This window comes from Mesoplodon mirus, assembly GCF_964341445.2.
Source record: "Mesoplodon mirus genome assembly, chromosome: 7".
NCBI lineage: Eukaryota > Metazoa > Chordata > Mammalia > Artiodactyla > Ziphiidae > Mesoplodon > Mesoplodon mirus.
The window spans coordinates 123,168,782-123,192,775 of NC_138983.1; the positions used below are offsets into that span (position 1 = coordinate 123,168,782).

At 43.3% G+C, this 23,994-nt stretch overlaps 2 protein-coding genes and 1 pseudogene across 5 annotated transcripts; 1 reads left to right on the plus strand and 2 right to left on the minus strand.

The window, feature by feature from the left end:
• Nucleotides 1-688: 688 nt before the first annotated feature.
• LOC309809018 (uncharacterized protein C11orf71 homolog) lies at nucleotides 689-2,165 on the minus strand (the record flags this gene model as incomplete). The annotated part of the gene is made up of 1 exon (XM_082629682.1): nucleotides 689-2,165. One exon carries the CDS (start codon nucleotides 2,163-2,165, stop codon nucleotides 1,770-1,772), a length of 396 nt encoding a protein of 131 aa, XP_082485808.1. The 3' UTR covers nucleotides 689-1,769.
• A 265-nt stretch (nucleotides 2,166-2,430) lies between these two features.
• Nucleotides 2,431-10,180, plus strand: RBM7 (RNA binding motif protein 7). Of its 3 annotated transcripts, XM_082629680.1 has the most exons (6): nucleotides 2,508-2,594; nucleotides 3,188-3,311; nucleotides 3,491-3,653; nucleotides 4,297-4,384; nucleotides 7,146-7,236; nucleotides 9,039-10,180. In XM_082629680.1, exons 3-6 carry the CDS (start codon nucleotides 3,593-3,595, stop codon nucleotides 9,399-9,401), a joined length of 603 nt encoding a protein of 200 aa, XP_082485806.1. In that variant the 5' UTR covers nucleotides 2,508-2,594; nucleotides 3,188-3,311; nucleotides 3,491-3,592; the 3' UTR covers nucleotides 9,402-10,180. The 3 variants fall into 3 exon arrangements, with proteins under 3 accessions (XP_082485805.1, XP_082485807.1, XP_082485806.1); XM_082629679.1 differs by lacking the exon at nucleotides 3,188-3,311 and having other exon boundaries at nucleotides 2,431-2,594; XM_082629681.1 differs by lacking the exon at nucleotides 3,188-3,311 and having other exon boundaries at nucleotides 2,431-2,594; nucleotides 9,035-9,248.
• A 1,357-nt stretch (nucleotides 10,181-11,537) lies between these two features.
• On the minus strand, nucleotides 11,538-15,970 carry LOC309808438 (nucleus accumbens-associated protein 1-like; annotated as a pseudogene). The gene is made up of 2 exons: nucleotides 14,409-15,970; nucleotides 11,538-11,633 (listed from the first exon to the last, which is right to left on the minus strand). The product of its transcript is annotated as a nucleus accumbens-associated protein 1-like (transcript).
• Nucleotides 15,971-23,994: the final 8,024 nt, after the last annotated feature.

Here is a 23,994-nt window from a genome sequence, read left to right on the forward strand (position 1 = left end):
TAGAATAGCATTAGTTAGCTACTATCTTTGCGAGAATTGAGAAAATAGTCACTCATGTTTGGTGTGACGTGATTCAAATGAGAAATCTGGGTTGAATGGCTACAAGGCTCTATCTAGCTGTATGACCTTGGAAAGTTTACTTCATCTCTTTGTGCCTTGGTTTCTTGGCAAAAAAATGAAAGTATAATATTTTTGTTATGGGCTGTTGTGAGAATTAGATGACATACATAAAGCTCCATAAGAGCAGAGACCTTATCTATCTTGTTCACCACTTTATTCTAAGTGCCTAACATAGTTACTAGCAGGAATAGTTACTAGCAGGCACAGAATAAGTGCTCAATAAATATCAGAATAAACAGTGAATAATCGCCTCTAGCACATTGCCTTGCACATATTACACATAGCTACCATCCTTTCAAAGGATTTTCTTATGACCTGGTTTCCAGACCTCTCACTGTATTGATCACTGTTACAGAAGCTCTCTGGTTTGTCAATATTCTTCTTAAAATGTAGTTCTCACAATTCAATTGTTTGGTGTGTGGTAATTTTGCTTTATCTGAACGTAATTACAGACCAGAGTCCGCTGGGAAAAAGCTACACTGCCTGATTACATAAAGAGTTGCCACTTACAAAAGCCACTAATTTTCTCCCAATACCACCCTTTAAACCTTGGAGAATGTATGGTTAAGACAAAATTATGAGCAGATAAGGAGCGATCAGCCAGATAAGGGAAGAACCAGGATAGTGCAGTATTACGGAAAGCCATGGCAACCAAGGTTTATTTTCATCACTGCACCTAATGAACAGTCCAGTGTGGTGATTTATTAGCCTCTCCATCTTGAGTACACTCCTTGATCTCCTTGATAGCAGGGCTATGTAAAGTTCATCCACAGTGCTTAGCACTGAGAAGATCTTCAAATACTATTTAATAGTGGAATGGCAAAAGACAAACGAGAAAGTTTAAGGAAGATGCTAGAGTGAACAGATGAACAGCTTCCTAAGAGGAAACTGTAAGATGAAGGTTTCCAATTTTTGTGTAGTTTGCGACAAGATTCAGATTAAGGAAGCTGGGATTGAATGTGAGCAATAAAGTGACAAATATAAGTGTAAAAATTCATTTGGAACTTTTGGCAAATAAAGAAATGTAAATTGGTTTAATAATTTGAAAGAGTAGCAAGGTTTAGGTTTTGCTTTTGTTGTTTCAGTAGAGACTGAAGTTTGTAGATATTCCTTAAGAAAAAGTGGAGGAGGGGAATGGAAGAAGTCTTAAGGACAAGATGATAGAAGTGTTGGGCCACAGGTGGGAGGATACGCCACAGTAATAAACCAACAGAAGTAAAGGCAAAGGGAATAGTCTGAGGTAGAAAGGTAGGCAGGTAAGGAAACTCGGAATTATAAGTCTCAGAGTAGGAGAATATGCCAGGGAGGAGGTGTAAGACTTGTGGAAAGCAAGACAAATTTGGATCCATTGTTGGGAGGATAAAAGGATTATTGACCTCTGGGAAGGATGATCCCATCCTTTGTGACCACCTCAAAAAAATCTCTGCTGCTCCTCCCTTCCGATCTAATCATCATGGCTATAAAACCATCTGAATCAAGTAACTGTAAACATTTTACTTTGCTCTAGGCTAGAGTAACAGGACTCCCACGCATTTTTATATTAAACTGAAAAGACGTCCCTCTAAAAATAAGACTTCGGTTGCACCAAGAAAGAATTTTAGAGAAGCCTTGTTTACAAGCTAACTGAGCGGCGGAGAGAGGTATTTATTTTAAGCTGAAAGACGGGCTGCGCTAACACCTCCAAGTGCCACCAGACGCTGTTGCAGGACACTTCGTAGGAGGTCGAGTTTAACCGCAGGGCCCGGGTAAGGTGAGAATCTGGCTTGGCGGCTTCGGCTCCGCGCCTCCTGTTCCCTTCCCTCTATAAAGCGGGTCGGGCTCCGGCCGCCACCAGGCGCCCGACGGCTCTCGGTCCGGAAGTTCAGCCGCACAGTGGACCGAAGAATAGGTCCTAGAAGAATCTCCTCGGGACTGGTAACGAGGAAGCTGTCTCCAGAGACCATCGCCAACGCTAAGGCCGACGAGCTGAGGTCGCCGTGGGAAGAGCGGTAGGCCACCAGGCCTCTTTGATCGCCGGCAGACAGGGACACATAGTTCAGGGCCATCTTCAAACACTGCCCGCAGTATCTGTGTTACGTCCCACGGTCAAGGCAGACTCTTCGCGGCTCCACTCATCAGTCCAGCCGGTCTCGAACACTGAGACCGACTTCATCGGAAGCCATCACCTGAGCGACTGCGAATCAAGGAGCCACCTTAACCCAGCGCTCGCCTCCCGAGCATGCGCAGTCCGTCACCGCACGTCGACGCCGCTGAGAGCCGACGTGATTGACGTTTACGTTTGTGACGCCTGGGAACGCGAGGACGTGGGGATTCTGAGAGTGCGCAGTGGGTGCGTCGGCGGCGACATTCGGCCTTTTTCGGGAGGGGGCAATGCTGAGATGGGGGCGGCGGCAGCGGAAGCGGATCGTACTCTCTTTGTGGGCAACCTTGAAACGAAAGTGACAGAGGAGCTCCTTTTCGAGCTTTTCCACCAGGTAAGCGGCTGGGATCAGCCTTTCCCTTTCGTTTTCCGGCCCGGATAGGGCCCGGCCCAATGGCCATCCCCGCTTTCCTGGCTCAAGCGGCACGGTTCGTCCCGGCACCGAACAGGTGGGCGGGCTGGAGGTGGGGGTCGCGCTTAGAAAGGGAAGCGCTCGCTACGTGTCGCTTTATTAGAAGGATCCTGGTTAGTTCAGGCCGAAGTTAACGACTAAAGGTAGTGGAGGGTCCTCTATCGGGCATTCACGTGGTAAAGAGTCAGTGCTCTTAAGCGACCTCGTAAGCGTGGGTCCTTCGTTGAGCTGTGCTTTTCCTCTTCCTGCTTTTCTCATCTTCCGCATGTAAATTTTATTTCAATTTCTTTCTTAGTATCCGTTTTCCACTTAAGTTTCTTACGAAGTTGCAGCAAAGACAGACTGATAAATACTCTGTAGGAGAGCGGCACTATAGTGTTCATGTATTAAAATCTGTATCAAGGTGCGTTAAACCTGTTCCCTCCAGTTCTTTCAACAACTGGTAATGTTTGATTAGTCGATACAAAAGTGAATTTTTAGTCCAAGAAAACTACTTTCTCTCACTCTTGATAAAGGTTAATTTCCACGCAGTGGGATAATGATGGATGTTGGTCGCCTTGTTAAAGTCATAAAGTGCTGTGAAATGTAAATTCAGTCGGTGACTGGGTTTCCGGTTCCTTATGGGCTCCCTCCCTCCAAGTAAGTTAATCTAATTTTCGGTCATATCTATAGGATCTTTAACCGAGATGGAAATCCGAGTGTATCCATTTTTAAAATTAGAGCCCCTGGTTACATTTTTGAATCTTTTAAACTTTGTAAAATTTGAGTATTTTCCTGAAACTGCCTTACTGAAATTCTGAAAACTTTTTTGTCTGTAGGCTGGGCCAGTAATAAAAGTGAAAATTCCAAAAGATAAGGATGGTAAACCAAAGCAGTTTGCGTTTGTGAATTTCAAACATGAAGTATCTGTTCCTTATGCCATGAATCTGCTTAATGGAATCAAACTTTTTGGAAGGCCCATCAAAATTCAGTTTAGATCAGGTAACTATTCACTGATGATGTTTAGGAGAGAGGTTGTTTGCCGCTTTGTTTTTAATTTTGTCACTTAAAGAACCTATTTTTGGATGAAAATGCTTTAAGCTTTATGAATAGTAAACTTTATATATCCCTGAAAATGGGTAACATTGACTGACAGTATGGATTTTGAAACCTGTAATTTTAAAATGAGAGTTAAAATTTCAGTTTGGGTTTGTGAAAAGAACATAAACTTTATTATTAAAATGACTGAGTTTGGGTTCACACTCTAAAAGCACAAGGATTATTTCCTGAAAATACTTTTCCTGACTGCTTTGTAATTTACTTTTACAAATTCTGATGTGTGGTCATGTAAGGATGAAACTTTCCTCGTAGTCAGTCTTACAGTTTAGTGTGGTGATCAGAATATTATGGCCAGACTGGGTATTTATACATTGGAAAGTACCTTATTGGGAACCCTTTGTTTGGGTATATTTGGTATTAAACACTTAACAATTTTCACTCTGATGAACTATAAAGCAATTTACTGAAATTTGAGGTTTTCACTTTTAGCCTATGTCTACCTTTTTCGGAGTGATTGGGCTGAGGGATACAAAATTTCAAATTAAGTTTTTTATCAATAAGAATTTCTCAAATTGTTTCATTTTAGGAAGTAGCCATGCCTCACAGGAGGTCAGTTTGTCATATCCCCAGCATCATGTTGGAAGTTCAAGCCCTACTTCCACATCTCCTAGCAGGTAATACTTCTCACCTATTTTAAAAATCATTTATCAGGAATTTTTTTAGGCAGTGACCTCAAAATGTATAATGAGTGATTGGTTTCTTTCTTTATTCTCCTACCTCTTTATTCTTCTGCTATATTTGCTATGTTGGATTATAGTTATATATGTATCTATTTTAAGGGGACTATAGGCCCATTATATATAGTTCCCTTAAAATAGATACGTACGTAACTATATTTATGTTCATCTGTAAAGATATACCCACACCCACATACATGTATATAACTGAGACAAAATTTCTCAAAACATTACTTACCCTTACTACTTGTAGTATCCTCTATTTTCTATTTTATTTTATTTTTCAAAAAGTCACATTAGTTTTATGACCACTAAATGGTTGTTGCTTGCAGTTTAAAAATACCTGTTAGTAAACAGACTACTGGACTAAGAGTTCATAGAATTGGATTCTAGATCTGTCTCTACCAATTGTGTAATCTTGAGCTAGTCTGTGTCCCTGTCTTTCCATTTGTAAGGAAAAGAAGTTGATTTGAATGATCTCTAAAATACCTCTTCGCCACTGAGGATTAGAAGAAGTACCATATTTATATTTACTAATAATTTTCTTTGGGGAGGCTGATATTTCACCAGGGACAGTTTCTTCCCGGTGTGTCCATAGAGCTATTTATCAATTTATGGCTTCATTCAAGAAAGAGTTAACAAATACCTGTCACCTGTCAGGTTCTTCACTAAGTCCTTTGTACCTATGATCTCATTTATTCCTCACAGTAGATTTATGAGGCAAGGATTATTATTATCTCTACCTTATGTATGAAGAAAATGGAGGTTGGAGGTTAACTTGCTCAAGCATGAACAGCTCATAAGCAGTGGGCTTGTTTTCAAACGCAGGCAGTGTGATTGAGCACACCCACCATGATATGACTAGAAAGTTTCTAGAAAGTTTTAACAAGGAGAGGTAAGTGAATGAGGACTTGAAAGAGGGCAGTGTACCTAGATCATAATGAATAAAAAATGGAGAGTGGTAGATGATACTGTTGAAGTAGATAGAGGCAGATGATACAGGGTCTTTCTTATAGGCCATAATTAGGATTTTGGAATTTCACCCTAAGAACAGTTGGAAGACATTGAGACGTTTTCAGTAGGGTAGTAAGAGGAACAGGTTTGTATTTTAATGAGTTAGTTGGTTGTACTGGGAGAGAATGGATTGAAGGGGACAAGGGTGACTAGGAAGCTGTTGGTAGCAAAGTATTGGTGTTAGTAGCAAGGAAGCTATGGGAGTGAGGTTGCTGCTTTGGATTAAGGTGGTGCCAAGAGCTGGAGAGATGTGTGTGGATATGAAAAGAGTTTGGAAGGTGAAATTGTAAGAGAGCAGTAATGTGAAAAGGGTACCCTCTTAGAGTCTTTTCTTGCCAGCTGAAGTTAATTGTGTTTAAATGCTTTTCAGTGTAGTTGGAATTCAAAGCATGTCTAACCACTTTTATGGACTCTTGAAAGGTATCTTAGGTGGAGGGAAAAGAAAGAGTTTTTAACCCTTCTTAGAAATTCTTGGGGAAAAAATATACAAGTAAATACTGTAGTTTTAATCAAACACTAGAGTGTACCTGATTTTTATACTCTCTGTAAGTAAAATTATACTTTTTTACCCCCTTAGCATACAGGTACATAATCCGATTTAAGAAAACCCAAAATATGGCACTTCCCTGGCAGTCCAGTGGTTAAGACTCCGCACTTCTACTGCAGGGGGCACAGGTTTATTTATATATATATATATTTTTATACATATATATATATATAAAGAATAAAAGCTCTTTTTTAAAAAAAAGTAGCTTTCTTTACAGTGTACAAATAAAATCAGTTCTGCTTAAAAAAAAGAAGAAAAAAAGAAAACCCAAAATAAAAAGATCTAAACTCTAAGATAAATCAATTGGTGATTTGATTCCAAAGGCATATTTTAAAATAAAATTAAAACCTTTCTAACTTATTCTGTAGAGCAAGTTACCTCTGTAGGAAGTGAGGAATAAGGTTTAAGTCCTTCAGATTAATATTCTGTTTATGTTACAGAACTCCTTACTCCCCAAAACCTATTATTCTTTTGTCTTATCTCAGTGAAGGTCTACCTAGTTGCTCAAGCCAAAAATCTAGACTTTTATCTTTTATTTCTTCTGTTTCCCTCACCTGTTATGTCTAATTGATCAAATCCTTTTCATTTTAGTTCTCAGTCTAGGCCTTTGCATTACTGGCCCAGGTACTGACAATTTTTTTTTCTATAAATTGACAAAATTTTTTTTTTTCTATAAAGAGCTAGTTTCTTCTGCCATTGTAGCACCACACAGATAATACCCAAACACAAGAGCCTGGCTAAGTTCTAGTAAAACTTTGTTTGCACAAACTGAGTTTGGTGCACAGGCTGTAGTGTGCTTACCCCTGCACTGGTCCTTCCCTCAGCTGGAGTGCGTTGCCTCCAGGTAATCTTGTTCAGCTCTAACTTCAAATGTCTCCTTTTTAGAAAGGCCAGTCCTGATCAGTCAAGCTAAAATAGAACCCCCTATCTCTCTCACCTCAACTTGCTCTTTAGTCATTTATTACTATGTCTTTATAACCATGTGAAATGGTCTTGTCTGAATCCTTACCCCAGCTCCGTGAGAGCAGATACCTTGTTGGTCTTGTTCATTCCTATCTTTGTGTCTTGCTCAGGATTGGTACGTAGTAAGCATTTACTGAATGAATGATTATATGTTGGTTTTCTTACTTTTCACAGGTACGAAAGGACAGTGGATAACATGACTCCATCAACACCAATAATTCAGAGATCTTTGTCTTCTTCAGAAAATTTTCAGAGACAAGCAGTGGTAAGCTGATTTTTCAACTCGAGTTGCTAAAAAACTCGTACTTAGTTAAAACATTCATGCTTAATTCTTAAGTTCATTTCTTAAATTTTAGTTAGACTAGCATGATCTTTGTAGGTCACTCGTTTTAGTTTTCACTGGGCTGAAATACATATTTACAAGATGGAAGATAAAAAGAACAACTGGTTGTCACATTTGTATTTTTCTTTAACCATTGTTGGTGTGATGTGTGTGTGTGTGGCAAATACTGGATACTCATTCTCTGCCACCTGTGCCGAGTAACTTCTTATCATGTGCTGTCTTTAATACTTAATACATTAATATACTGCAGTCTTCTAGACCACCTCCCTTGTGAACATGCCATTTTTTTCTGTAATAATATCACCAATGATAAAATCTTAGGTGTCTTTTGCTGTTGCATCTTTGTCTTTGATCAGTCTCCAGATCCTTCATTTTTTTTTCTTTTTCTTACGTTTGTTTCTTCCTTTTTATTTTCTTTGCCCAAATCACAATCTTGAATTGTGGTCCCTAGGCTTTTGTATTGCACAGGTCTGCAGAATAAAAATATAAGTGAAATAAAATAAAATTGAGAGACCAATATAAAGAGATATCAACTTTTATAAACATATATTTTTCTTATTTTGCTGTAGACCATTAAAAAAAAATCATCATTGGCTAATGTCTGTCCACAGGCAGAATTTGGGAACCACTCGTCTAGTCACTTAGTAGTTGTATCTGTTTTCTTCTCACTAGTCTATCTCACACACCATTTCAAAATTACTATTATAACTCTGTTTTGCTTATCTTCCTGGTGATTTTTTTAATATAAATTTATTATTTTATTTATTTATTTTTGGCTGCATTGGGTCTTCGTTGCTGTGTGCAGGCTTTCTTTAGTTGCGGCTAGCGGGCTTCTCATTGCAGTGGCTTCTCTTGTTGCGGAGCACAGGCTCTAGAGTGAAGGCTCAGTAGTTATGGCGGCACATGGGCTCAGTTGCTCCGTGGCATGTGGGATCTTCCTGGACCAGGGCTCGAACCCGTGTCCCCTGCATTGGAAGGTGGATTCTTAACCACTGCGCCACCAGGGAAGCCCTAGCCTTGTGTTTTTGCTCCCATTATCTGATTCCAATAAACCTTTCTAGCCTTGCCGTCCATTAGTCATGGCTCATGAGATCTATAACCTGTCTTAGCCAGAATTACTTGCTGTTCTATGAACCTATTCTGTGTTTCCCTGTTATTTTTGTTTGTGCAGTCTTCTTTCCTTGACATACGTCCCCCTTGAAATATTTTCCTTAAAAAACTCCATCCAGGGAATTCCCTGATGGTCCAGTAGTTAGGACTACATGCTTTCACTGCCGAGGGTGTGAGTTCGATCCCTGGTTGGGGAACTAAGATCCTGCAAGCCGTGCGGCCTGGCCAAAAAAAAAAAAATTCCCTCCATACTTTTAATACTCAGATCATATGTCGCCTTCATTAAATCCTTCCTAAAGATACTGAGCTTTTGCTTTTAATGTGTTCATCATACAGTGATTTACATTATAGTCATTTTATATTACTTCTTCCCTCCTAAATTGTATTCTGGAGGACAAAGAGTAGTAGTTATGTACAGATATCTTGTAGGTATACATTGGAATAAACGAAGCTATTGTACTACTTTAGTTGTGTTTACCTTAAGATTCAGCTAGGCAAGAATGATTTTGCTTTTCCATTTATTGTGTTTGTTTGACCATGGCTTGATAGCTGTTGCCTTTGCTATCTAGAAATATTTGTGGTTAACACATTCCCTTCTTTTTCTCTTCACTCAGATGAACAGTGTTTTGAGACAGATGTCATATGGAGGGAAATTTGGTTCTCCACATCTGGATCAATCAGGATTTTCCCCATCAGTTCAGTCACATAATCACACTTTTAACCAGTCTTCAACCTCCCAGTGGCGCCAAGATACACCATTATCACAGCGAAAAGTCAGACAGAATTCTCATCCCTACGTAGTGGATAGACATTATAGCCGTGAACAGCGTTACACTGATCATGGGTCTGACCATCATTACAGAGGAAACAGAGATGATTTCTTCTATGAAGAGAGAAACCACGATGGCTGGAGCCATGACTATGATAACAGAAGAGACAGTGGTAGAGATGGAAAATGGCGCTCATCTCGACACTAACAAGTATTAAAAGGATGTTTTCATAGTGTCATTCTAGGCCCTTTTTGTTAAGTTTTTTCTGGGAATCTTTTCTTAAAAAAAGTCTATAGAGCAGCTTTACAAGTTGCCACATTTCTTTATAAAATTTTTAAAACCTAATTGCAGTCCAATACAGAAACGAGAATTTTGGTTCTAGTTTTATTACATTAATAACCTTTCACCTCAGGGTTTTAAGAAGAGGAAAGGGTTTTATGCTAAAGAAAGTGCCACAATTCCTAATCATTTTAGACAGTTGAGGAAGGGATGTATTATATGGATTAGTTGTATTATGAAGCAAATATTTTAATTATCTGTTACCTTTTTGTATTGCAAGAAATTTCTTGTTAGGGAATCAGATTTTTGGTGTATATAATGGAATATATTCAAGTTGATAGTCTGAAATGACTCAGTATTTTGTTACTAAACGAGAAAATGTAAATTCAGTGATTCATTTTACTAACATTTGAGAAAACCTTTTGGTCAAGTTTGGGGATAAATCATATTAGAGAACTTAAGTGTAAGTTCTGCGACATGATCTTGAGTTTTACTGTAAGTGAGCATACAAGTATACATCTACACATGCTATTTCATTGTAAAATTTTAGAATTTGCTCATTAAATCATGTTCGATGTATGAAGTCACTCAGGAAGTTAAATATCTCTAAATGTATTTTTTTTACAGTAAAAATACAGTGTTAATGTAAATCTTTTTCTGGAAGAACAAAAATGTAAATGCATAGTCAGATAAAATAGTAAAATGTTTTACTGAAAGTATTCTTTTTTGGGAAAAAAGGTTCACGAAACCTTTAAGTGCTGCCTCTATCACTCAAATTTCTAAAATTTTAACATTTTCAAAGTGCAAGGACACATTTTATCATGGAGATTGTACAGGGTTCTTTTGTTTTTGTTTGAACATTTGAAAGAATTTAGTCTAAAACACTTTGATTTAAAATTTTTAAAATCTTGTTTAACAAAACTTTTATGTATCAATATGCCGTTTCCCTTTCATTGTAGAGCTTGTTTATAAAAATTCATTCCTTGAAAAATTTGGATCCTTTTTAATATTAACTACAACATTTGTACTATGTTGCTTTTTAATATATTGAAAACAAAAAGGAGGAGTGTCTTTTTTTGACATCACTAACATTGTACACAAAAAGCTAGCAGCATACTTTTATTCAGTGATTACATGGTGTTAATTAGAGTATCCTGAAATATGCCTTTTGAACATATCAAACTTATGTTTTAGAATCAGATTTTCAGTAACACATGGTTTGTTTCTGAGCACTGTAAACTAATTTAGTTACTCTCCCTAGTCTCTAGGAGTTTGTACATTTGGTTTTCTGTTTCTAAATGCATGCAGCTTTTCTGAGTCCAGGTAAATGGAGCTAGCTATCCAATTACTCAGAGCGTTAAAATCAAGTTTCTGTTTGCTTAAGCAGTTTCATAGTAGAAGGATTTGTTTCCAATGAGCCTGTTATTTTCAGGTGTCTTACCTATATGAAAATGTACTCAGTAGCATTTGTAGATATTAACAGATTAATACTGCTTTATTGCAACTTATCTGTGGCTCATATCTGTTCCTGTTGATTCACAGGTGACCCTGGTCCAGAATAATTTTTTTCTTTTTGAATGGTTTTTGGGACACCCCTTGTGAGGTTCTAGTGAATCTTTTTCACTTCACCCTCATCCAGTTGAAAGTAACCAAACTAAATATATGTACATACATGGTAAATTTTTGATGAATAAAGGAACGTTTGTCAAATAATTGACTGAAAAAAGGAGGCTTCAACACTGAAAACTTCTTTGGTATAGATTTCCGAACCCTGAACCATCATTGCATCCTATTATAAAAATTGTATCACAACATACTGTGCCTTTAATACACTCTAGAATTCTATTTGTTTTTCAAATTTTTAAGAAGTTATTGGATCTGTATTCATTAGGTTTTCTTAAAATAATTGTTTACCTTAGTTGGGTTTTGGAATTGTGGTTCTGTTAGTTTTGTAGAATGAATTTATATCTTTTTTTGTTACAAAGGCATTTAGTTTATTCTCATCAGTATCACTGATGTTCTCATGGTTCACATTTCCCAGTGCGGCTCCTCTTCTTACAGTAGTTAATGTGCAATCTCACTTATGGCCCGGGGAGGAGGGGCTGGGCCCAGGGCAGGGAGGGTGTTGGCACTCCCCGCGGACAGGGAGGGTGGTCTGTGCTTCGTGAAAGAGACATGGGTGAATGGTCGGCGGGGGGACATGGAGGGGGGTGCCCCAGAGTCTTTTTCGCGTTGGTCGGTGATTCTCCATTCATGTTCCTTCCTGGCTGCCCGGGGGTGGGGGTCCATGCAGCTCCGGGCAGGGCAGGGCCAGGGGAAGGGAAAGCAGGAAAAGCAGCAGGCTGCCCAAGAGCAGGGAGGGCAGGGTGGGAGGGCGCAGGGGTGGCTCCTGGGGTAAGGCACAACCCTGTCTTTGGCTCTCCTGGTGAGGAGTTTCCTCCCCTGCGCCCCTGCCCAGCCCCTCTCCCCTGCCCCCTCCCCAGACCTATACACACAGTCCAGGGAGCCAGGGGCACCTCCTGGAGTCCCTGAAACAAGAGCACTCTGCAACCCAACCCTGTGCTGCAGGGGCTTGGAGGAGGGACAGGGCAAGCCCCACCCAAGGACAAGGCGAGGAGGGGCTGGACAGGGGCCTGCCCAGGACAAAGGGGTGGGGAGGGAGAAGACCCCAGTCCCAGAGAGCTGGCCCCCGCTAAGGCCTGGAAGGAGGGGAGCGCCTGGGGACTCCTGCTTCCTTTGGGGGCCTGGCTGGAGCCCCAGCCCACCCCTCAGCCTTGGTCGGCCCGGCAGCTTGCCAAGTGACCGGGATATTGTGCTGGGGTGGGGTGTCAAGGCCAGGATGAGGGGGCAAGGGAGGTGCGACTAAGGTGCTCGTGCTTTAGCTGGGGCTGTCGACTCCCCCCACACGCCCCAGCCCCGCGCACTCGGGTCGGCTGAGGGCTAAGGTACTGGGGCTTGGCCAGGAAAGCAGAGCACCAGGGTCCCACTGGACTGACCCTCCCCCTCGCAGCAAGCAGATGTCAGGAAGGACCTGCTCCCCGCAGGCTGGCAGGGGCTCCTGGGGGTGGTGAGCAGGCCTCCAGGTCAGATCCCAGTGGTCCAGCTGGCCCCCCCTCCCCCACCTCCTGTAATCCCCTTGCCTTTGGAGAGAGAGAGGCTGCTGGGAGCAATGGGCTAGTCAGACTGCACGGAGAGAGAGGCGGTGAGAACCAGGGCTAGAGACAAAAATGTGAAATTACAAAGAAATGACACCCAGTGTGTGTGGGGAGGCGTGCGGCGGGGGGAGTTAAAAAACAAAAAGAACCCTCCAAGTTTACAAGTAGAACTCAAAAAATCCACAAAACCACTCGCGGAGCTAGGCAAGGATAGAAATAGAGGAATGGTAAAAGAAGATTCCGCAAACGATCTGTAACAATGAAGCGGACCCGGCCCTGCCAGGAGCTAGACTCAGCCAACTGGACAAACCAGGGACACGCTTGCAATGTAGCCCTTGGGGGGAGGCCCTGGGGTTGAGTGGGAGCTGGCCAGACCCATGGGAGCCCAGGCAGAGCAGGGCCTGGGAGGCCTCCCTCAGCAACGCGTGCCCCCACTCCACACACACACGCACATTCAGCCTGCCCCCGGCTCCCCACTCCGTCCTGCCTTCCACAGTCCCGAGGACCGAAGGGGGCATCAGACACGGTCCCGTTGGTTTGAAAAATAATAGGAATCTCATACTTAAATATTTCATTAGCTAAAAGCATGTTTTAAAAACTATGTACAGGGCTTCCCTGGTGGTGCAGTGGTTGGGAGTCCGGCTGCCGATGCAGGGGACACGGGTTCGTGCCGCAGTCCGGGAAGATCCCACATGCCGCGGAGCGGCTGGGCCCGTGAGCCATGGCCGCTGAGCCTGCGCGTCCGGAGCCTGTGCTCCGCAACGGGAGAGGCCACAGCAGTGAGAGGCCCGCGTACCGGAAAAAAAAAAAAAAAAAAAAAAAAAAGTATGTACAGGGGCTGGGGGCTGGGAGCCCTGCCTTGGGGGGTCGGGGCGGGTGGGGAAGGGAGGGAAAGGCAGCAGCACCGCCAGCCTCTGCTCCCCTGGGTTCCACCCCTGGTCCTACTACCTCTCACGTCTTCATCTGTTTAAAAGCAAAACGTCTACACACCCACACGCTTCTGCGAGCCCCGGAAACGTCTCCTCCTATCCTCAGAGACCCTCGGTCTGCACCCAAGGGCCCCCCTCTCAGGACCTGCCCCTCTCAGGCCCCAGGGGGCTGGTGGCGGCAAGAGAGGCTGAGCACAGGTGGGGGAAGAGAAGGGCGCTGGGCCTGCCACCGCCCGCCACCTTAGGTTGGTCATGGAGTTTCTCTGAGCCTCAGTTTCCTCAGCTGTAAAATGGGCAGTCCTCATGGCCACGCCTATCCCAGCCCCTAGGCACAGGGACAGACGAGGGAGACAGGAAGGCCCTTTTGGAACGTGGAAGCACTGGGAGGTGGTGGCGGGAGGGGTCCTGAGAACCCGGGGCCCCTTTGAGTCCCAAGGGGCTGCAGTGGGGGGCGGAGGCTGAGGAATGCTCCGGCTAGGTGGCCCAGGGCCTGGGAAGGGGGTCTTCCCAAGCCCCCCAGGCCAGCGCCTCCCTGTGCCTGGCCTGGTGAGTGGGGAGACAGTTGCTCGGGGTTAGGAGAGGGGGAGCAAGAGCCCCCCGACTGTGCACAAGTGTGTGTGCTAGAGAAGGCAACGCAGACCTCGCACCACCTACTGTCCTTTCCCAGCCCGGATCCCCGATCGGACTGGGGTCAGGGGGTGGGACGGAGGTGGGGGGCAGAGGGGCCGGAGCACGCAGTGCCCCCCGCGGGTCCTGGAGAAGGACAGACAGTAGCTCGTGCCCAAGATGGCGGGCGGGTGTGACAGGAGGGGGAGTGTGATGGCCCCGCGGGAGGGTCTGGTGGGAGGTACTGGAGGGCCTCCTCGGCCGAGGGGCCGGCCTCGCCGTCATGGCTGGCCGTCTCGAAGCCGTGCTCCACACCCATCATGTCCGGCTCTATCTTGCCCGTGTAGCTGACGAAGGCGGTGTAGGCGTCACCCTCGGCCATAAGCAGCTTGACCTTGGGGGTGCAGCTCTTCGTCACACTCGGCGGGCGTTGGTGTCCATGAGGGCTGCGATGGCGTTCATCTCGCTCTCCTTGAATCCGGGAGCAAAGTTCTGGCAGTAGGACTTGAGAGCGTGGAGGACGCGACTATCCAGCGGTTTGCGGCTGGAAGAGTGGACGCCGGTGCCACAGCTGTTGGCCAGCGTGTTCCGGTCAAAGAAAGAGGCCAGGAGGCGCCGCAGCAGCACCTTGTGCCGCGTGCCCACGCTGACGTGGCAGTTCATGAGCTGCGCCCGGGTGACCTACACGCTGGTGCCTGTTACCAGCTCCAGCTTCTCAGAGGGGTCACCCCTCATCATAGAGCCTGGGGTGTGGCAGCGGTTGCCGATCTGGCTGATGAGCTCAGCAGGGAGAGACACCAGGTCTTGCCGCACTCGGATGCGATTCCGGGACTCGGCGGCCACCTGCTCAGGGAGGGCCTCCTCCACCTTCTTGGTGGTCTGGCCGACATTCATCATGCGGTACATGGCGGACATATTGCACATCTGCTGGTGCTGCTCGTCTGTGCCCTCCTTGCCCGCGTCCTCCTCCTCCTCCTCGTGGTAAGAGCCGCGGCTGTCGGTGGTGTAAGCGCTTGAGATGCCCGGGCTGGTCCGCTCCGACGTGCTGGGCCCACTCACCACTCCGCCTGCCGCCACGCCCCCCGCCGGCTTCCCCCTCACCCCCGCCAGCCACTCCGGCGCACTGTGCCGCCGCCACCACCTGGGCCTGCTGGGGCGGCCGGTTGGCGGCCAGGTCCGGCGCGGAGAACTTGGCCATCTTGCGGCTGCCGTTGCCACTGCAGCCTCCGCCGGCCTTCTGGCTGCTGTCGCACAGCCGCTTGGCCACGGGCGTGCACTGCACAGAGTCCGACTCCTGCTGCTCCGTCTTGACGCGAGATGCCAGGGGTAGTGGTGTGCCGCAGGCCGGCCAGCTCGACGTCTGCACCACAGGGCTCTGGGGCTCGGACGAGGGGCCCTCCTCGGCGTGCAGGCCCTGGGAGTCACAGCGTGGGGAGCTCACCTTGAGGAAGAACTCTGTGCCGTGCTCCATGATCTCCTGGATCTGCAGGAAGCCCGCTGTGTACATGAGCAGGAACTGGCCGCCCATGTTCATGCTCAGCCGGCCCGTGTAGCGGAAGCTGAGGCTCTGCTGGAAGGACTGGGGCTGCGCAGCCACCGGCAGCTCCACCGCCGCACTCCGGCTGCTGTAGGACAGGCCCCGGATGTAGGAGCTGCTGGCGGCCAGCATGGCCCGGTGGGCCTTGAAGACAGGGCCCTTGACCACCATCGAGGCATCACAGTACGGGCCCTGCAGCCGCTGCTCCTTGAGGCACTCCAGAATGCTGTGGCCGAAGTTCGGGATCTGCATCTGCAGGGTCTGGGCCATGGCGGCGGCGGCTAAGCCATGGCCGCGCTCCTGGGGCTCCAGGCCAGCTCCGCAGCGGCGGCTGGGGCCGGGTCTGGGCCCGGGGCGCGCCCCCCTGCGCCGGAGCTACGGCCCCCACGGTCTCCGCGGCCCCGCGGCCTCCGCTTCAGCAGCAGCGGCAGCCGCGGAGGCCATTCATTGTGGGCCAGCTGAATTTATATCTTTATTAAAAATCAACATTTCCTCTGTCTTTCCAAATTAATGGATATAGAGTTGTACCTAGTATTTCTCATAATTTTTGTAAACCTCTCTCGAGTTATAGTCCAGTTTTAGCTCCTGATATATTTTACCTTTCCTCCCACACCCTGTTCAAGCTTGCTAGACTGTGCAACAGCTTTACATTTATGTGTGTGTGTGTGTGTGTATGCACATACTCCACACAGAATTGTTTTTGTTTGTTCTTTGGGGTTTTTCTGTTGTTACTGTTGGCATTAAAACATAGATTTTCTTTTAAGAAGATTTAAATAAGAAAAAAATCTTAACATTTTCCCAAAGTTACCATTTCTGGGGCTCTTCTTCCTTTTGTGTAGCTCCATTTATCCATTTGGTATTCGCCTTCTTGAAGAACCTGTTTTGATAGTTCTTATAGTGCAGTCTTGGTGGTGATGAACTCTTTTAGCTTGTCTATGTCTAAAAAAGCCTCTTTCACATTTGTTTTTGAGATATAATTTGTCTGGGTATAGAATTCTAAGTTGACAGCTTTTTCTTTTCCCCTTTCAATACAGGCATACCTTGGAGATACTGTGGGTTCGGTTCCAGGCCACCACTAGAAACTGAATATCACAGTAAGTGAGTGACAAACTTTTTGGTTTCCCAATGCATACAAAAGTTATGTTTATATTATACTGTATTCTATTGTGTGCAATAGCATTACATCTAAAAAACCCCAGTGTACATAACTTAATTTAAAAATCCTTTATTGCTAAAAAATGCTAATCATCTGAGCCTTCAGTGATTTATAATCTTTTTGCAGGTGGAGGGTCTTGCTTTGATGCTGATGGCTGCTGACTGATCAGGGTGGTGGTTGCTGAAGGTTGGAATGGCTGTGACAGTTTCTAAAAATAAGATAACAATGAAGTTTTGCTGCACTGATTGACTCTTCCTTTCACGAATGATTTTTCTGCAGCGTGCAATGCTGTTTGATAGCTTTTTTACCCACGATGAAATTTCTTTCAGAATTGGAGCCAATCCTTTGAAACCCTGCTTCTGCTTTATCAAATAATTTTATGTAATATTCTAAATCTTTGTTGTCATTTCAGCAATCTTCACAGCATCTTCACCTGGAGTAGATTCCATCTCAAGAAACCACTTTCTTTCCTTATCCATAAGAAGCAACTCCTGATCTGTGGAAGTTTTATCATGAGATTACAGCAATTTCGTCACATCTTCAGGTTCCACTTCTAATTCTAGTTCTCTTCCTATTTCCACCACATCTGCAGTTACTTACTCCACTGAAGTCTTGAACCCCTCATTCATTCAGGTTGGAATCAGCTTCTTCCAAACTCCTGTTAATGTTGATATTTTAACCTCTTCCTCTGAATCATGAATGTTCTTAATGGCATCTAGAATGATGAAGCTTTTCCAGGTTTTCAATTTACTTTGCCCAGATCCATCTGAGGAATCACGGTGTCTATGGCAGCTATAACCTTATGAAATGTATTTATTTTTTGTTTGTTTGTTTTTGTTTTTGTTTTCTTGGCCGCGCCCCATGGCATGCGGGATCTTAGTTCCCTCACCAGGGATCGAAGTGGTGCCCCCTGCAGTGGAAGCATGGAGTCTTAACCACTGGACTGCCAGGGGAGTCCCGAAATGTATTTCTTTTTTTCTTTCTTTTTTCTTTTTTGCGGTACGCGGGCCTCTCACTGTTGTGGCCTCTCCCATTGCGGAGCACAGGCTCCGGACAGGCAGGCTCAGAGGCCATGGCTCACAGGCCCAGCCGCTCCACCGCATATGGGATCTTCCTGGACTGGGGCACGAACCCGTGTCCCCTGCATCAGCAGGCAGACTCTTAACCACTGCGCCACCAGGGAAGCCCCCCCGAAATGTATTTCTTAAATAATAAGACTTGAAAGTCATAATTACTCCTTGATCCATGGGCTGCAGAATGGATATTGTCTTAAATGGATGTTGTGTTAGCAGGCATGAAAACAACATTAATCTTGACCATCTCCATCAGAGCTCTTGGGTGACCAGTTGAGTTGTCAATGAGCAGTAACATTTTGAAAGAAATCTTTTTTTCCTGAACAGTAGGTCTCAACAGTGGGCTTAAAATATTCAGTAAGCCGTGTTGTAAATAGGTGAGCTGTCATCCAGGCTTTGTTGTTCCACTTATAGAGCACAGGCAGAGTAGATTTAGCATAATTCTTAAGGCCCTTAGGATTTTCAGAATGGTGAATAAGTATTGGTTTCGATTTCAGGTCACCAACTGCATTATTCCCTAACAAGAGAGTCAGCCTGTGTTTTGAAGTTTCAAAGCCAGGCATTGACATCTCTCTAGTTGTGAAAGTCCTAGATGGCATCTTCTTCCAATATAAGGCTGTTTCATCTACATTGAAAATCTGTTGTTTCATGTAGACACCTTTATTAATTAACTTAGCTAGATCCTCTGGATAACTTGCTGTGGTTTCCACATCAGCACTTGCTGCTTCACCTTGTAATTTTATATTATGGAGACAGCTTCTTTCCTTAAACCTCATGAACCAACCTCTACTGGCTTCAAACTTTTCTTCTGTAGCTTCCTCACCTCTCTCAGCCCTCATAGAATTGAAGAGAGTTAGGGCATTGCTCTGGATTAGGCTTTGACTTAAGGGAATGTTGTGGCTGGTTTGAATCTTCTATCCAGACCTCTAAAACTTTCTACATATCAGCAATAAGACTCTTTTGATTTCTGGTCATTCATGTTTTCAGTGGAGGAGCACTTTTAATTTCCTTCAAGAACTTTTCCTCTGTATTCACAACTTGTTTAACTGTTTGGAGCAAGAGGCCTTGCTTTCAGCCTATCTCAGCCTTACACATGCCTTCCTCACTAAGCTTAATCATTTCTAGCTTTTGATTTAAAGTGAGAGATGTTTGACTCTTCCTTTCACTTGAACACTTAGAGGCCATCGTAGGGTTATAAACTGACCTAATTTCAATATTGTTATGTCTTGGGGAATAGGGAAGACTGAGCGGGGAGAGAGAGAGAGGTTAGGGGACATTTGGAACACGTACACTTATCGGTTAAGTTTTCCATTTTATATAGGCACAATTTATTGCACCCCAAAACAATGACAGTAGTAACAGAAAGATCACTAATTACAGATCATGATAACAAATATAATAAGAATTTAAAAGTTTGAAATATTGCGAGAATTACCAAAATTTGACACAGAGTCATATGAAGTGAGCAACTATTGGAAAAATGGTGCCAATAGACTTGCTTGACACAGGGTTGCCAGAAACCTTCTGTTTGTTAAAAAAAGAAAAAAAAAGCAATATCTGTAAAGGGCAATAAAGTAAAGTGCAATAAAATGAAGTATGCCTGTATTTTTTAAAATGTCCTCTTGCATTTTTTCCTATAAGAAATCTGCTGTCATGTATGCAAGAAGGACTCTTTCATAAGGGACTGCCATGAACAACTGCATGCCAACAAGTTAGTTAACTTAGATGATGGGACAAGTGTTTAGAAAGATGCAAACTACTGAAACTGACTCAAGAGGAAATAGAAAATCTGAATAGACAACAAAGAAATTGAATTAGTACTCAAAAACTACCCAAAAAAGAAAACCCAGACCCAGCTGGCTTCACTGATAAATTCTACCAAATATTTAATAAAGAATACCAATTTTTCTCAAACTCTTCCAAAAAATAGGAGAGTAGGAAACACTTCACAACTCATTCTATGAGGCCAGTATTACTCTCATCACAAGAACCAAAAAAACATATAATAAGAAAATCAAACCACAGAGCAATATATCTTATAAATGTAGACACAAAAATCCTTAATAAAATAGCAAGCAAAACAACCAGAGGTATATACATGGATTATATAACATGGCCTAGAAGGATTTATCTTAGCAATGTAAGATTGGATTAGCATCCTAAAATCAATTAATATACCACACCCTATCAACAGAATAAAAGATAAATAAAAACCTCAGAATCATCTCCATAGACCCAAAAAAAGCATTTAAAGAAATTCAGCACACTTCATGATAAAACAGTTAGGGTAATAATGAAAAGGAACTTTCTCAAACTGATAGATGTCATCTATAAAACACTCAAAAAAGGATTTGCCTATTCTGGACATCTAAGCAGATTCATATTTGTCCTTTTGTGTCTGGCTTCTCACATTTATCATGTTTTCAAGATTCATCCATGTTGTAGCATGTGACAGCATTTCAATCCTTTTTGTGGCCAAATGATATTCCATTGTATTGATATACACTAGATCTTCATTACTTGTGGCTTTCTCTTTTGTGAATTCCCCTACTCACTGAATTTTATTTGTAACCCCAAAATCAAAAGACTGGTGGTGCTTTTGGACTCATTTGTGAACATGCACACATGATATATACATAATGTGTCAATTTTCTCTAGCTGGTTTTGAGCCATTTGATTATAATGTGCCTTAACCTAGTTTTTTTTCATGTTTCTTTTGCTTTGGGGTTCATTGAGCTGCACAGATCTGTGGGTTTACAGTTTTCATTAAATTTGGAAAAATGTTGGCCATTATTTAAAAAAAGGTTTCTTTGTCCCCATTTTTTTCTTCTTTGGAAACTCTAATTAGGCTGCTTGATATAGTCCCATAGCTCACTGATATGCTGCTTCTTTTTTAGATTATTTTTTCTCTGTGTGTTTCATTTTGCATGGTTTCTGTTGCTATGTCTTCAAGCCCACTAATCTTTTTTATGCAGCGTCTAATCATCAATTAGTTCCAATATAATCTTCATCTTAGACATTGTAGTTTTTCTCTCTAGAAGTTTGATTTGGATCTCTATTTTTCTCATTTTTTTTGGTAAGCTTTATTGAGGTACAATTGATAAAACTATAATATATTTAAAATGTACAACATGATTACACACACACACACACACATACACACACATTGTGAAAGAATTCCCCCTATGGAGTTAGTTAACACATGATTTGGATCTTTTTTTTTTTATATCTTCGCTGCCTTTACTTAAAATTTTCAACATATGGAATAAAGTTATAGAAGTTTTTAATATTCTTGTCTGCTAATTCGAATATCTTTTGATTTACTCTCTCCTTATTGGATGTATTTTCCTGCTTCTTTGCTTGCCTTGTAATTTTGGTTGAATGCTAGGCATTGGTGAAATTTACCATATTGCGTGTTTGATATTTTGTATTTCTATAAATATTCTTGAGTTTTATTCTGGGACACAGTTACTTGTTAACAGTTGCATCACTTCAGGACTTGCTTTTAAGATTTGTTAGGCAGGATTTGAGAAATATTGTGTCTAGGGTTAATTCACCCCATTACTGAGGCAAGACGCTTTTTAATGCTCTACTAGGTATCTCATGAATTATGAAGTTTTTCAGTCTGGCCAGTGAGAGCAGATACCGTTCCTGATCTTATGTGAGTGTTGGGTAGTATTACTTATAATTCTGTGGGACAATTCTTTCCCCAGGCTTGGGTACTTTCTTCAAACCTGTATGCTGATCAGTACTCTCATGAATACTGGAGGAAACTTTCTGCAGATCACTAGTTTTCTCTCAGTACAACTTAATCCTCTTCAGTACTGTGTAATGGACATTCTAGTGGCCTTAGTTTCCCTGAACACTCAGCTTTACCTCCTCAACTCGGAGTTTGCCAAGCTCTGCCTGTCTGCCCCCCTACCACACTGCAGCCTGAAAATTTTCTCAAGGCAGCAAGCTGCAGCCATCATAGAGCTCACCCCACTCGTCTCCTGTTTCCCAGGGATCTCTGTCCTTTGTACCTGATGTCCATTGTCTTTGCTTGTGTATTGATTGTTTCAGGCAGAAAGGTAATTCTAATCTTTGTTACTCCCTCTTGACTGGAAGTGTAAGTTAATCCATGGGACTTGATATATAGTGCAGTGACCATTCTTCATTTTAAGTGGTCTGTATTTTTATGTTTGATTTTTTCCCCCTCTAACTTGAATTACTTAGGTTCTATTTAGTTATTTCTTTTTTTTTTTTTTTTTTTTTCTGGTACGCGGGCTTCTTACTGTTGTGGCCTCTCCTGCTGCGGAGCACAGGCTCCGGACGCTCAGGCTCAGCGGCCATGGCTCACGGGCCCAGCCGCTCCGCGGCATGTGGGATCTTTCCGGACCAGGGCACGAACCCGTGTTCCCTGCATCGGCAGGCGGGCTCTCAACCACTGCGCCACCAGGGAAGCCCTATTTAGTTATTTCTAAATGACTTTTTTCTCCATGCTTCTATTGTGACCTCTAATTTTATAGCCTTGTGAACAGAAAATGTGGCCTGTGTGATAAAAACTTGTAGAGAGACAAACCAGTTCACTAGCTGGATGATCACAGGATTTTTCTAGGTTGCCTGGCAGTGAGCTAGCAGGACTGAACCCACAGCCCAGGCACAGCTCTCCAGGGGCCGCTGAGAGAATCTGAAACCACATCGATCATTCTTGGCTGACCCTCCTGCATGTCAGTTTCATCCTGCTCAAAGTGATGCCTGCTTGATGTTTCTTTTCCCAACTCTCATAAGGGTTCCATAGATGTTTGAAAAACACTTGTGAAGTATTCAAGTTTTCTAGAGTTCACATCCTTTTTTTTTGTTTGTTTTTTACAGTTGTCTTGCACACACTTAATCTGACAGCAGATTTTTATAATGATATATCCTTACTGGATCTTTTCAAAGTATTCAACTTAGTTTTCTAGAAACAACTACTATTTTTCACGTTCATATTTTATTGGTTTATATAATATTTAAATTAAGAACATATATTAATAAGAACTAGCATAGGACTTCCCTGGTGGTGCAGTGGTTAAGAATCTGCCTGCCAATGCAGGGGACATGGGTTCGAGCCCTGGCCCAGGAAGATCCCACATGCCGAGGAGCAACTAAGCCTGTGCACCACAACTACTGAGTCTGAGCTCTAGAGCCCGTGAGCCGCAACTACTGAGCCCGTGCGCCTAGAGCCCATGCCCCACAACAAGAGAAGCTACTGCAATGAGAAGCCTGCCACTGCAACGAAGAATAGCCCGCGCTCACCACAACCAGAGGAAGCCCATGCACAGCAATGAAGACCCAACGCAGACAGAAAAAAAAAAAAAAAAAAAAAACCTAGCATAAGCAGGATTGGAACAACTCAACAGATTGGAACAACTCAATGCTGGAGAGGGTGTGTAGAAAAGGGAACCCTCTTGCACTGTTGGTGGGAATGTAAATTGATACAGCCACTATGGAGAACAGGATGGAGGTTCCTTAAAAAACTCAAAATAGAACTACCATACGACCTAGCAATCCCACTACTGGGCATATACCCTGAGAAAACCATATTTCAAAAAGAGTCATGTAGCACAATGTTCATTGCAGCTCTATTTACAATAGCCAGGACATGGAACAACCTAAATGCCCATTGACAGACAAATGGATAAAGAAGATGTGGTACATATATACAATGGAATATTGCTCAGCCATAAAAAGGAACGAAATTGGGTCACTTGTTGAGACGTGGATGTATCTAGAGACTGTCATACAGAGTGAAGTAAGAAAGAGAAAAACAAATACCATATATTAACACATATATGTGGAATCTAGAAAAATGCTACAGATGATCCTGTTTGCAGGGCAGAAATTGCGACACAGATGTAGAGAACAAACATGTGGACGCCAACGGGGGAAAGCGGTGGGGGTGTGGGGATGATGGTGTGATGAATTGGGATTGACATGTATACACTGATGTGTATAAAATTGATGACTAATAAGAACCTGCTGTATAAAAAAATAAATAAAATAAAATTCAAAAAAAAAAAGAATACCAGACAGTGATGAAGTAT